This window comes from Mustela erminea, chromosome 7, assembly GCF_009829155.1.
Source record: "Mustela erminea isolate mMusErm1 chromosome 7, mMusErm1.Pri, whole genome shotgun sequence".
In the NCBI taxonomy this organism is placed as follows: Eukaryota; Metazoa; Chordata; class Mammalia; order Carnivora; family Mustelidae; genus Mustela; species Mustela erminea.
Genome location: NC_045620.1, coordinates 781647 through 795020, shown reverse-complemented (window position 1 = coordinate 795020; position 13374 = coordinate 781647). Strand labels below are relative to the sequence as shown.

General features: G+C 65.1%; 1 protein-coding gene across 4 annotated transcripts; it reads left to right on the top strand.

The window, feature by feature from the left end:
• Nucleotides 1-5094: 5094 nt before the first annotated feature.
• On the top strand, nt 5095-12897 carry BIRC7 (baculoviral IAP repeat containing 7). 4 transcript variants are annotated; one of them, XM_032353566.1, is made up of 8 exons: nt 5097-5805; nt 6440-6539; nt 6679-6913; nt 7015-7060; nt 7803-8006; nt 8242-8298; nt 8444-8642; nt 9343-12897. In XM_032353566.1, exons 1-7 carry the CDS (start codon nt 5439-5441, stop codon nt 8635-8637), a joined length of 1203 nt encoding a protein of 400 aa, XP_032209457.1. In that variant the 5' UTR covers nt 5097-5438; the 3' UTR covers nt 8638-8642; nt 9343-12897. The 4 variants fall into 4 exon arrangements, 3 of the variants coding, with proteins under 3 accessions (XP_032209457.1, XP_032209456.1, XP_032209458.1); XM_032353565.1 differs by having other exon boundaries at nt 8444-12897; XM_032353567.1 differs by having other exon boundaries at nt 5099-5805; nt 6832-6913; nt 8444-12897.
• Nucleotides 12898-13374: the final 477 nt, after the last annotated feature.

Below are 13374 nucleotides of genomic sequence, written 5' to 3'. Positions count from 1 at the left end.
CAGGATCTACGCTTGACCTGATTGTGAGGGGCCTGCCCCAAGCAATGCTGCCTTGTGAGCCTGAAAACCCAAAGTGAGGGAGAGAGAGAAAGAAAGACGTTTTGCACCCCTATAACCCGCTCAGCCCTTGAGCTCTGCCTGCATGGGGTTGGGGAATTGGGGGCTTGTGTACCAGTGCAGCCTGTCAGCTCTTTCCCGGGAGCCCCCTCCCAAAGGTGGGTTGAGCCCTGATCCAGCCCTCCCTGAAGCTGAACCTAACTGCCCGGGTTCCTAGGCTGGGATCTGGACCCAGGCATGGGATTTTTCAAGGTCCAAGATGATGCCCAGGTGGTTGCGGACAGCAGAGCCGGCCCGAGGACATGCGGCCAGGGGACTCTCAGGCTTTACAGGTAGTGGGACAACAAGGCCGCTGTCCGTCACCTCTCCTTCCCCTTCAAGCCGGGCCTTCAGTCCGTCCCTCATCCTCCTGGCTCAGCTTTGAGGGGCAGCTGGGCTCAGGGGAGAGGCGGGCAGGAGCCCTGCTCGGCTGCACTGAACCGTCTTCACTGAGAGGCCAGTTGTCCTGCCCAGGCCTGGGCCCAGACGTGCCAGGAAACAGTCTGATTCAGTGAGCCTGAGGTCATTCGGTCTGGGCCACCCAGGCAGCCCCAAAGCGGTGGGTCGGGTAGGGTCCCCTGGGCCCTCAGCTTGGTGGCGGTCCCGTGCGTTGACCCTCAGCAGGCGGGACAAGCTTGCCTTTCCCACGGGCCTCGGCGGCTCTGCCTGTGGCTCCCTCCAGCCCCCTCACCCCACAGCCCACGTGCCACGTGCCAGGGGTGCCCCCCCGCAGGGCTGCCGTGGCAGTGACCCTTCCGCAACACCCCTCAGTATCAGTGACTTGCCCACTCCCTCCTTCTGCTGTCTGCAGTGACCCCAAAAGCACTTCTACCCCAGGGCCTGCCCTGGAGAACTCAAGGTAAGATGCAGGGGTGAAGAAGGGGTGGTGGACACAGAAGCACCTTCCGTGAGATCCGACCTCCCTCCTTCTCTGCCCTCCCACCCCAGCCCCGGCACCTTCCCCGGCACCTTCCCTTCCCAGGTCCTCGTGGCTCTGTGGCCAGGCACCCTGCTAGGCTCTGAGGACCTTCTCGGGGAGGTTCTCACCCTCCCACGCTGCTCGCCTCGGCCGTCCGCAGCTGGCCCGGCTCAGTGAGACTGTGCTGGTGGCCTCGAGGCTGCGTGTGCTTGCTGCTGGCGGCGGCTTCGAGGACAGGCCCGCGTCACCAGCAGCCGGTCCAACAGTAGGGCCAGGTCAACGTGGGCTCTTGGAAGGAGCATGGATGCAGGGGCAGGGGCCCCAACACCAGTGGCCCTGCCCCCCCATTCCCATGCCTGTTCCCATCCCCTCCAAAACCTCTGCAGGCCTGTCCTGCCCTTGCCCAGTGCTCTGTGTGGTCACCTGGAGTCCTGGCTCTGGGGCCACAGTAGGGGAGCTCCTGGGGCAGCTGGGCTTCCAGACGCCCGTGTGGAAAGCTCATGGAGCCCTTCTCTCAGCCAGGAGAGGGGGTGCACAGACAGCAGGCCTCCTGCCCTGTCTCAGAGGGGCTCCTGGGATGCTTCCAGGCCTGGCCAGCAAGCTCGGCCCTGCTGAGCCTCCTGGAGGCCCAAGTGCCAGGGACTCCCTTGTGTGGCCTGGCCTCCTTGGCCCGGCCTCAGGAGCCTCACTCCAGGGGAAGGTGTCTAGTGGGCCCGTACAGCCGCCCAGGCGTCCTGGCTCTGGTCATCTCCAGGCAAGGCCAGTGCCTGCGTGGACAGCACGTCCCTCAGCTTGCAAGCAAGAGCATTCTCAGGCGGGTGTGGGCTTGAGGGAGGAGGGGACTGTGGAGAGGGGTGCTGGCCCCTCTCCCCCGTGACAGCCTGGCCCCTCTGCCCCGTGACAGCCCAGCCCTTCTCGCTGGGGGGGAGATGGTCTCAGTCCAGGGATATAACCCTCCAAACCCAGCTGCCTCTGAACCTCTCAGGCAGGACAGGAGTCTTGTCTGCTCCCCAAGAGCACATTGCGTGGGTCCTGGGTGGTCTTCAGACCCGTCGGTGATGGCTGGGGTGACCTGCGGCTGTCTTGCCCCATCTCCCACGGGGTGTCGTCGTATCTGGGAGGACTTCACAGCAAAGATACGGCACCCCCGAGGTCTAGGCGGCCGGCGGCTGGAGGCATGGACAGACGCATTCGTGTTTGAAAACGGACAGTTAACTGAGAAATGGGGGCAGGTATCGGGAGGCGGAGCACGGCAGGGTCAAGGGCAGGGCTCCTGCGTCTGCAGGGAGGCAGCTGAGTTGCTCCGCCTGAAACCACGGAAAGTGCACCGTCCCCTCCCGCTGACAACTTGCATAGCTTCAGGGCAAGGTCGCACCCAGAAACTGACCCGGTAGTGCCACAAATGCGTTCAGACAGTGACTTTTACTCTTTGTATTTTCAGCATTCTCAATATTTCCAGAATAACATGTGACTGCTATTTTTACCTCCGGGCCTCTCTTTCATTATGTAAGCTGTAAGCCGCGCCCGGGTAGCTCTTTGTTCCAGGACTCCCTAACGCGGGTGCAGATGCGCAAGGCCTGGGACACCGGGCCTCCTACTCCCTCCTGCCCCGGCTCCACGCCCGCCCTCAGAGGCCCAGGGAGGCGGTACGCAGGCTGTGCCCAGCGCCGGGAAGGTTCTGCCCCTGCCCGCGGTTCTGCACAGACACAGACCCGCGCTGGCGCAGACTGTGGGACATCTGCCCCTGGGTGTGCAGAGGAAGGTGCCCCTCGGCTCAGGCAGCAAACCCCCTTTCTGAGCCGCTTCCTCCCTTCCACCTCGTAATTAGCAAAACTAGGCGTGTTTGGGATGTCCCGGCTTGAGAGATACTGCTTCTACCTCGCCTGCCCCGAAGCGGTAGGGTCTGAGGGGCCCCCAGGGGAAGCTGCCTCTGCCGCCAGGGCCATCGGGGAGGGCCCTCCGAACCCGTCCTGTCCCCATCCCCAGAGCATGCAAGCCAACCTAGGGGCTGCAGAGCTCCCCCCACCACGAGAAAAGTAGCCTGGAGGCTGGGCCCCCACCTCCCTGTCTATCTGAGGGTCAGGGTGGACCAGGGGCAGAGGGCTGACCCCTGAGGAAAGCTCCCGCCCTGGGACAGGCAGACCTGAGGGAAGGGTCCCTCTTCATCCCAGACAGTGGAGTGTGGAGGGGGCAAGGACCCAACGTCCTGAGACCAACATGTTGAGAGCTTCCATCTGGGCTCCAGCCCCCACAGCCCCTGAGCTGTGCCCCATCCCTGCCCGCATCGCCCACCAGGCCACCCTGGCCTTGGGAGCCAGGAGCCAGCAGAGGTGCAGCCGCCCCGCTAGTTGCTACCTGCTTTCCCAGCCACGCCCTTCACTGGGGTTTCCTGCAGGGACCCCGGTGGCTTTGGGCCTCTGACAGGAGCAGGTTTCAGGGCCTCTCCGGGACCCTGGCGGCATCCAGTACAGCCGGAAGGGCGGCAGGGTTCCTGGAAGGCGAGGCGGCAGCCCCTCCCCTGCACCTGAGGCGTAGGTGGAGTGCGGGGGGTGGGGGGGGGGCTTCGGCTGGGTCTGTGGTCAGTGGCGCCGAAGGGGAGGGAGGGCCAGTGGGGCAGGCGCCCCGTCAGGTCCAACCTGAGTGAGACCCCAGACCCCTCCGCTTCCTTCCAGGTCTTGCGCTCCGGCCCACCCTGCCTGCTGCCCTGCAATGGCTTTGCTGCCGGCCCTAGCGCAGGGCCGCCGTCCTGCCCCCACCGCCCACTGTCAGCCCACTGCCCCCATCAGCCCTCCTCCCCCCACTGTCAGCCCCCCACCCCCTCCCAGTGTCAGCAATGACCGTCAGAGCCCGGTTCCTCACTTCATTCGACACAAACTTGTTTTCAAGGGCTGCTGCCCTGTGAGCGGATGGGAGATGTGCGCGGCCAGGAGAAGCGTGTTAGTGATGAGAAAGGGTGAGGGCCTGAAGGGGCGGGAGAGTCAGGTTTGCCCCAGGAAGCAGGGAGTAGGTTTGGGCTCCTAGGCAGGGCAGTGGGGCGGCGGGAGTGGGGGAGACCAGGGCTGCCGCTCCCACCCCCTGTCCAGGCTTTCTCTGCATCCTTTCCACGCCAGAGCCTGTTCTGCCTACCTGGGAGCTCCAGCTTCCCTGGGTACAGCCCTCCCCTGTGTCCCCTAACTGTTGGGCTTCGGGGCACTGGGACCCCTGGGCTTGAGCTGGTTGGTGGAGACCGTGTGGCCATGACCAGGTCTGAGGGAAGGCTGCCCCACATGGCCAGTGGCTTTGATCTGGGCCTGGGGTAAATGCAGGTTACCTGGGACCCCTGGCCAGCGGTGGGAGCACCCCATGCATACCTAGCCAGGCAGAGGTGCCCCGGGCAGGCCCAGGGAGGTGGGCTAGTCCTGAGGCAGAGCAGGGGGCACCAGGGAGGGCAGTGGGACGGCCGGTGGGGTCACCCAAGCAGCAGGGCCGGTCTGACACAACAGGTGCAGGTATTCAGAACTGTGACCCTTCCCCAGAGGTCCCTAGTGTCTGGGTCACATGGCCTCCAGGGCTGCAATTCCAATGGGAAAACTGAGCCCACACTGTGGCTTCACCCTCCAGCCTAGTCCCACCGGGACACTGAGGCTGAGGGAGGTGACCGAGGTGAGCTCAGGCCAGCCCCTTCTGCAGTGCCTCGGGAAGGGCACAAGCCCGGTTGTCCCCAATCCTCATAGCTTAAGGGCTAGAGCTGTCCACTGACCTGCTGAGACCTCCTGCTCTGGCCGGCCGGGTGACTGTCTCGTGCCCCCTCTGCTCCAGGGTTCAGAGCAGAATGTCCAGGGAAACTGCTCCAGGAGCCAGCCCGTCGCTAGACAACCCTGTCCCTGGGAGCCTGGTGTCATCCCTGAGAGAGGGGGGTGCCCTCCCCTCTGGGGGAGCACTGACTGCATAGTTCAGAGCCCCTGGACCTTCTACCTTCAGAGGCTGGCACTGGCATCTGGCCCAGGAACTTGGAGCTGACCCACAGCATCGCCTCCCCCTTCTCCCCGCCTCCGTCCTGCCCCAGGTCCTGGAGCCGGCCGTAGCCATCTGTGGCCTTGGGAGAGGTGTCCGTGCTCCAGCCTCTCCCGCTCCGTCCTGAGAGGCACCGCCCACCCCGGGGAGCCCCGTGACACACTCCTGTTGCCTAGAGCGCGTGACGCCAGCCGCCACACCGGCCCCTTCCAGAAAGCAGCAGCCCCCTGCCCGCTCCCCCACTGCTGCATCCAGTGGGGCAGGACTGGGCCCGCCCTCGTCACCCGGCTGTTGTAGGCAAAGGCCACTGCTCTCCCCGGGCGGGGCCGAGGGATCAGGAGCCCCCAGGCATGCTGGCTGGCACATTCCAGGACTGGCTTCCGTGAGCCCCACTGCCGCCGCAGAACTGGTCAGGGCTGGGATTTGCGCTATGGGGCTGGAGGACAGGGCCAAGTGCTGGTGCTGGGGCCCAGAGCCAAGCTGCTGGGAAGCTGGCAGTGATCCCACACGGGGGCGTGGTGGACCCCTCTCTCTGTGCGGCCACACTGTGGGCCAGTACACCAGCGGTGCCCTGTCCGGGGAAGGGCAGGACCACATAGATGGGCAGATCCTGGGCCAGCCGCGCCCCCTCTCAGGGCAGGAGGAAGAGGAGGAGGGGGCCAGGGCTACCCCAGCGGCAAGACCGGCCTTCCCCGGGATGGGCTCTGAGGAGCTGCGGCTGGCCTCCTTCTGCGACTGGCCACTGACCGCCATGGTGAGGCCTGAGCGGCTGGCTGCTGCAGGCTTCTTCTACACTGGTGAGTTCTGGGGGCGCCACTGGGGACCCCGCGGGCCTGGAGCCCCTCCCCCATAGCAGGGCGGGGCTGGCCCTGGGCAGAGGGGGCAGGGGTCCCGTGGCCTTTCTGCACCTGTCCCCTGCCTCGAAGTCTCCACTTGGGTGGCCAGTGCACAGGGGGAGTTGGGCTGGAAAGCGTGTGGGGCATCCACGGGGTCCTGGGGTCCAGGGTCAGGTCTGTAGCACCCCGAACCCGTGGACCCTGTGGATCCCCAGGGTGAGGGCTGCGGGGGCAGAGACAGGAGGCACCTGGCACTCTCCTCTCCGTCACTGGGACATCCATCCAGGCCGTGACCCTGCCCCTGTCTGCCTGCAGGCATTGCATTCCCCTGAATGGAAGTCTGCACCACTGCCCAGGCACTACTATCCCTACTTCACCTCTGAGAAAGTGGGGTGCTTGTGAAACCCAAGAATAAGAGCAGAGAGGGGGCAGAGACCCTGGGTGCCCCCACGGCTCATGAGCGACCCCAGATAGCCCTTGGCACATAAGGGAAGGCCACCTGGGAGCCCCCACAGCCCTGGGGGACACACCTGGCTGAGCGGGTGGGTACCAAGAGATCGGAAGTGGGCAGGGCCAGCATCCGTGTTCCGCCCAGGCCAGCAAGACAAAGTGAGGTGCTTCTTCTGCTGCGGGGGTCTGCAGAGCTGGGAGCAAGGGGATGACCCCTGGACAGAGCACGCAGAGTGGTTCCCCAGGTGAGGATCCTGCAGGCCACTCCTAGGGCTGGGTACGGGCCAGCTTCCCCTTCCAGGGGCGGGGGCGGGACTGCCGCATTCTGGGGCCAGGGGCGTCTGAGGACAGAATGTTTGCTGTTCCTTCCCTGACGCTCCACAGAAGTTGCCTCCAAAACAGCCTTCCCAGCAAGGGCCTCACCCTCCGTGACCCCCAGCTGCCCGCTGCAGGGCCCTGTGGGGGCACAAGGCTGGCTAGAGGGGCTCTCCTGCAGCCCAAGCCGCACCACGGGGCCTCCCAACCTGCTTCCTTCAGGTGTGAGTTTCTGCTCCAGACGAGGGGACAGGACTTTGTCCGCAGCGTGCAGGAGGCCCGCTGCCACCCGCTCTGCTCCTGGGTGAGTCCTGCCTCTCCTTGGGACTTGGGGGAAGGGTCCCTCACCCCTCCCCGCAACTCCTCTGTCGACTCTAGGCACAGATGTTCTCTGGCTCCTTTCAGGACCAACCAGAAAAGCCAGAAGACGGGTCCCCTGCCGTCCCATCAGGTGAGCCGTGGTGCCTGTCCCGGGCTCTGCTCTCCAGGCTCCTTCGGCCCGCCCCGTGGTTCAGGTGATCAGTGCCGGGAGAGTGAGGCTCCTTGGCCAGCTGTCAGGGGCCTACCTGGGCTCGCTCTGGGCGCAGGGGGCTGCGTGTGGGGGCACTGTGCCTGGGGCTGCAGGGGAGAGGAAGCAGCCCCTGCTACCACTGAGCAACCCACCGTGGGCATCGCCAACCCCCTGCCGGCACTGGGAGCGTGGAGAGGAGACACAGGTGTACCAGGTGCCCCCTGGCCCCCGCGGTGGCTGTAGTCGTGAGCCCACAGGGGGCAGCGGCTGCTGTCTACACTGAGCCCAGAACCGCAGGGTGAGGGCCCGAGGGGCTCCGGGGCTCAGACCCCGGCTCTTCTTAGTGCGTTGCAAGTGACTTCCTCCCTGAGCCTCATCGCCCCGAGCCCTGAGGTGGGGACGGTGCCAACTGTCGGGAACTAAGCTGGGCTACACCGGGCCCCTGGCGGGGTTCTGTCCCCAGTGGCCTCGGCAATGAGCTCTGTCTTTCCGTGTCGTGGTGCGTCTGAATCACAGGGAACGTCCCTCCCTGGAACCTCGATAAGACGGCCACGATGGCCTCAAAGGCCCCTGGGGACCAGCCACAGTAGCAAGCCGCCGCCTCTCTCCCATGACCCTGAGCACCGCCCCCTGACCCCGGCCCTCCTCTCCTCGGTCCAGTGCCCCTCTCCCTGTCTTGCAGGTGCCGGGGACAGCCAGGAGTGGTCCGCACGGTGCCAGTGCCCAGCGGTGCAGGCCGTGCTGCGCATGGGCTTTGGGCCGGACCGCGTGCGGAACCTGCTGCAGCGGAAGTACAGCTGGGCAGGGCCGGCTGACCTCTCCGCATCCTGGCTGGTGGCAGACCTGCTCCAGGAGGACGACGGGGACCGGGGGCTGGGGACCAGAGGTACGTCCCTGCCCCAGCGTCTCCCTGCTCATCCCGTCTGGGCGCAGCCCCCAGGGCCGGGTACATGCTCCCACGGCTACCATGCAGGGTCTGCGGGGACACATCCTGGTGGCGTGGGCTCTGGGGTTTATGGCATGGTTGGGGGCGGGCTCCTGTCAGAGCCTCTGGGTGGGGTTTCACGTCCCCTGGGGAGCCTCTGTTCTGTTCCTCACCCCTACAGCTCCTGTCCACACAGGTCCCGAGCTGCCCACGCCCAGAAGAGAGGCCCAGTCAGAAGGTGCCAGAGAGTCAGGTGAGGCCAGCTCCCCTACCTCCTGGGGGAGGGGGCCCTTCTCCATCGGCCCAGGACAGATGACAGAGGTCTGGGGTAGACACGGGGTCCTCCGGGGTAGGGGGGAGCCCAGGCCCAGAGGCACCTCCGGGTTCTCGAACCCCAGGGGCCGGGGATGCGGGAGAGCAGCTGCGGCGCCTACAGGAGGAGCGGACCTGCAAAGTCTGCCTGGACCGCACCGTGGACACTGTCTTCGTGCCCTGCGGCCACCTGGTCTGTGCCGAGTGCGCACCCGCCCTGCAGCTGTGCCCCGTCTGCAGGGCCCCCGTCCGCAGCTGCGTGCGCACCTTCCTGTCCTAGGCCAGGTGAGTGGCCACGGCGCTGCCCACGGGCAGAGCGCAGCCTGGCCCGCCTCACAGATGGGCCTCACAGATATCTGGACGGGCCTGGATGGTGACCCCCCCCCCCCCCCGCCATCCCGCGCTCCTTATCTCCCGCGATCTTAACTCCGGGGGGTGCCAGCCTGGCGGGATGGCGGCAGGGAGCACGTCGGATCTCCTCCAGCTCCCCGGCCCTGGCAGGTGTGGCCGATCAGCGCGCTACCTTCCCCTGACACTCAGATCCTTGCCCTGGGTCCTTCTCAACACAGCACCCTGGCTGGCCACCACCGCTCTGCTGGGGCACCTTAACCGTACCAGCCAGGCCCAGCTCTGCCTCGATTTCCCCAGTGATCGGGGGATAAGGCCGCCTGTCCAGCTGGGTGTGTGGGCCGCAGCCGGGCCCAGGGGAAGGAGCTCCGGCGGTGCACTGCGTGAGGAGGGGCCTGGCCGCCACGGCCAGGCGGGAGTGCGCGACGGGTGTGGGAGGGGAACGTGAACCTTTGATTTGTACAGGGGCAGAAAGCTTGGCCTCCTGGTTGTCAAGGGATTCTGTGCTTCTCCCCATCTCTCCGAGCACCTGCCGGGGGCTCCAGTGGCTGGGGAGGGGCTCCTCCTGCAGGCTGAGGCCCCTGGTCCGTGGACGAGCCGACAGGGCACCGCCCGTTCATCCTTCCTCCTCTCCCAGGTGCCGGCTGCCACACGGGCGCCCTGCCCATCTCCGCCTACTCCTTGGGCCACAGGGCAGGCCTGCTGAGGACAGCGGAGCTGGCAACCAGAACGGGCCGTCCCCAGTCCCCAGCCGTAGGCCAGGCTGGAAGGGAGCTGCGGACGCCGTGGCGAAGGGGGTCTAAAGTGGGGTTTTCGGCGCTTTTGGAGATTCACAGTAAAGTGGTGGGTTTTCCCTGGACCGTGCTCAGCAGCCTCTGTGCCAGATGTGCCGGCCCCGCCCACCCGCTCAGCCGCAGGGCGGCCAGCCCTCTCCCGGCATGTCCCCCCACAGGCCTCCTCGTGCCCGGCGGGGCCCCTTCCGTCCCCTCTCCTCTTCCTCATTCTGTTCTCAGCGTCGTGGTGACTCCTAAAGCCACCTTGCCTCAGGTCACTTCTGAGACTGGGCTTGTAAATGCCCACCAAATCCTGCCTCTCGGGGAAGCAGGTCTGCGGGGCAGTGTTCTGCTTTCTACATGGGGGCACTTTGGGGATCCTGTAGGACCAGGGCTTAAACCCTTTCTGTGAACAGCACCACTGGCCAAGGACAAGGAAGGGCTCTGCTCTTGGACAGAGGGGGCCTCTGCTCCTGGCCGCACCCAGCCGCCTCCCCAGGGCTCCATCAGCGCCCCCGGAGCAGGTGGGGACTTTGCCTGGGTGACAGACAGCTCACAGCAGCCCGGGTGTGCCGTGTTTAACCAGGAGCCCGGCTGCTCGGAGTGGTGGTGGGGGTCACTGTGGGTTTACACTGGCCTTTGTGGTGGGGTCACACTTTCCTGTCTCAGAGTCCTTGCAGCCACCCCTCCCCCAGCCGCAGGGCATGCAACCTCGGGGCAGGGGTTGGGTGGTGGTGCAGAGGGGCTGGTGTAGGCACCCAGGGAGGGCTCGTCAGACGGCCGCCGGGCCAGCTGAGGGCGGGGGCAACAGAGACCCCTGCAGTCTTCTGTGTCTTCTCTCCCTTTTTTATTTCCCAGAAAAAGGAAAAATTATAAATTCTTCTGAAGTTGTAGCCATCCCCAGGTTAGCCCTGGCCCCAGTGGCCTGGCTGGTGTCTGGTCACTTGGCCCCGGAGGCAGAAGGGAGGCCAGGGGAGTCTCCCCGCAGTCTTCGGTGGTCCTTGGGGCTGGAGGTCACACGCAGAAGGGACTGGTGCTTCTCATTTACGCAGGCCTGTGGGGGCAAGGGAGGGGTGGGCAGAGCTCAGAGAGCCCTGAGCGGCAGCCCTTGGCACTGGGGCAGGAAGGCTGGGGCAGTCAGCCATCAGCAGAGCTGCCCCCTCTGCCTCGGAGAGCCCCAGATGCAAAAGGGACAACATCCCAGCAGCAGAGGGTTCCTGGCCTTTGGCCAGGTGGGGCTTCTAGGACCCCAGCCTTGTGTCTGCAGACAGCAGGGTTTGGGCCACGAAGCTGGGGGTGTGGAGTGAGGGGCCACCCTAGGTCCTGGCCACCCAGGCTCCAGTGGCTGGAGGAAGAACCTGCAAGGCCCTCCCAGCCTGGCGAACCCCTCCAGAGCCCCGCATGCCCGAGGCAGTCCGCTCTCATCCTCTGCCAAGGCCGCGTGGCCTGAGCAAGGGCTCTCCTGTCACAGAGATGGGATGCTTGCCACCCCTGACGGCCCTGGGCTGAGAGGGGCTTTCACCTGTAGGGTGGAAAGGGTGTGGCTGCCAAGAGGGCGGGGGACCCTAGGGGAGGGCCACAGGGGTTGCCTGGAGGGCAGGATCGTGTCCGAGGGCCTCGGTGGGATGGGGAAGGGGAAGCACAGCTCCACGATGACAAGGACCCCAGTTCTTGGACCCCAAGTTTCAGGATTGTATGTGGGACCTGGCAAGGCCTGCTTGAGAGGAGGTGGGCAGTGCCCAGTCACCCCCATCCTGAGCCGGGGGCACGCAGGGTCCTGGACACTACTTTTTAAGAGGAAAGAAGTCTGATTCTCCAAAGAAACCAACACCCCAAACTTCCTGCCTCAGTGAGACCCCTCGAGAAGACGTTGCCCTCTTGCGAGGAGGTCTCTCCAGGCCAGGTCTCTCCAGCACAAAACCATCTCAGACCCAAGTCCGTGGACTCTGCCGGGCTTGCAGCTCCAGCAGGTGGGCGCCACGCCCCAGAGCCTCGGCTTTTCCACACCCAGCGCAGAGCCGGCACGGAGCCGATCTCGGGGAGCAAGGGATAGGTGGACGGACGGACGATGGACAGATGGGCGGATAGGCAGACGGATGCCTGGTGAGGCTTCCACAAGGAGAGAAGCCTCGCAGCTACGCTAAACCAACCGGCCAGGCCCAGCCAGGGGTGGGCTCTGCTGGCCATGCTTACTAGTACGCCTGCTCGAACAAGAGGCTGGAAGGCTTCTTCTTGACGAGGTGGAGAAGTGGGTCAAATCCACCAATGAAATCCACTGAAAGAAAACAAGACCCAAACAATGGAAAAGATGGCAGAAAGAGAGCACGCCCAACCACAAACCTCTGTGTGCTGATGGCAGAGGCGGGGCGAGCCTGGGGGGCCCCAAGGGGAGGGCAGGCACCGCCCTAGGCCCGGCCCAGGCCCGGCCATGTCCCTCTGGAGGATGGACAGTGTGACTCCCCAGGCAGAACGTTCCGGTGGACACTGGCGAGCTCAGCAGGGGAGGCAGCCTGCAGGGCCGGTCTGGGTCCCCAGGGCTGCGGGGCACCTCACTGTGGCCCAACCACTGCCCCCCGCCGCGTCCACGAACATCAGCCACCTGTGTCTGCGCAGCTGGCGGGTGGCTGGCCTTGCTGGGCAGAGGAGATGCATTTCTGAACCGCAGGGCTGACTCCCATGCCGGAACATTTTAATGTAACCAATACGTGAATTCCCCTTAGTTTTCTCCCAGCCGGCAGTGGTCTGAGTGACGGTTTGGGGGTCACGCAGCGTGAGAGCTGGGGGACCTGGGGGCTGGTCCAGAGCCAGTCTGGTCTCCCAGTATAGGAAGCCATTCGGCCCCCAGAGAGGGCTCTGCCCCCGGGAGCAGTGGCCCCCAGGTGCACCCAGGCCCAACCCACCCCAGCCTTGTCTTCTGCAGAGTCTTTCCAGGAAATCGTGGCAGAGCCAGGGGCAGTGAGGCATGGCAAGCGTGCCGAGATGTTGCAAATCAGAGGAAGGTCAAGGGGGTCCCCCCTTGTGAGCAGAAAGCAAAAGTGCTGCCTGATGGGGCCTGATGGGGCCACCACAGCCAGCAGGGCCCGGTCTCTCCGGCTGCAGGAGACAGAGCGGCCCACCCCTCTGCAGGTCTGAGGGCTGAACCTCTGCCTGCGGCTGCTGTGGGGGCTGTAGTGGGACCTGCCCTGCAGTCCAGGAGCCCTCGGACCTGGAGGCTTGGGTGTGAACTGAGCCCTGGTGCCCAAAGCCCAGGGAACCCCTCATCTGTTCTTCCCTCTGCTCAGACACGGGCCCCCGAGGGCAGGGGGATCCACCTAAGAGGCGAGGTCTCAGGCTTTGCCAGCAGAAGTCCAGGAGGGGGGCGCCTGGGTGGCTCAGTGGGTTAAAGCCTCTGCCTTCGCCTCAGGTCGTGATCTCAGGGTCCTGGGATTGAGCCCCGCGTCGGGCTCTCTGCTCAGCAGGGAGCCTGCTCCCCCCCCCCTTTCTGCTGCCTCTCTGCCTACTTGTGATCTCTGTCAAATAAATAAATAAAATCTTAAAAAAGTCCAGGAGAACGCAGAGTCACCATCTCTGTGTCCAACCTTCTGCTCCTTGCCCATGGCCTGGACGGCCCAGGCCAGCTCACCAAGAGGCTATTGTGGGCACCCGGGGGCCGCACACTTACAGCTGTCCTCCTCGGTGAAAACGCTGACCATGTAGCAGGCGTAGACGAAGCCCAGGGGCTGAAAGACTCCGAGAGGCCAGGATGAAGACAAGGCAAGCTCGAGGCACGGGGGACAGAAGCCCCAGGGTGTCCCGACCATGAGGCCACAGCCCCTCCCAGGCCTCAGTTTCCTCATCTGTAAAATGCACAAGGAGAGCGTGTCTGTGGGACTTCCTCAGCTTCGACATTCCAAGTG

Bases quoted from the DNA above. Each gene is read 5' to 3' on its own strand.
- BIRC7 (XM_032353566.1), top strand. From the start codon at position 5,439: ATGGGGCTGGAGGACAGGGCCAAGTGCTGGTGCTGGGGCCCAGAGCCA. The intron at 7,061-7,802 runs GTGAGCCGTGGT...CCTGTCTTGCAG, and splicing joins GTCCCCTGCCGTCCCATCAG to GTGCCGGGGACAGCCAGGAG. The intron at 8,007-8,241 runs GTACGTCCCTGC...CTGTCCACACAG, and splicing joins CCGGGGGCTGGGGACCAGAG to GTCCCGAGCTGCCCACGCCC.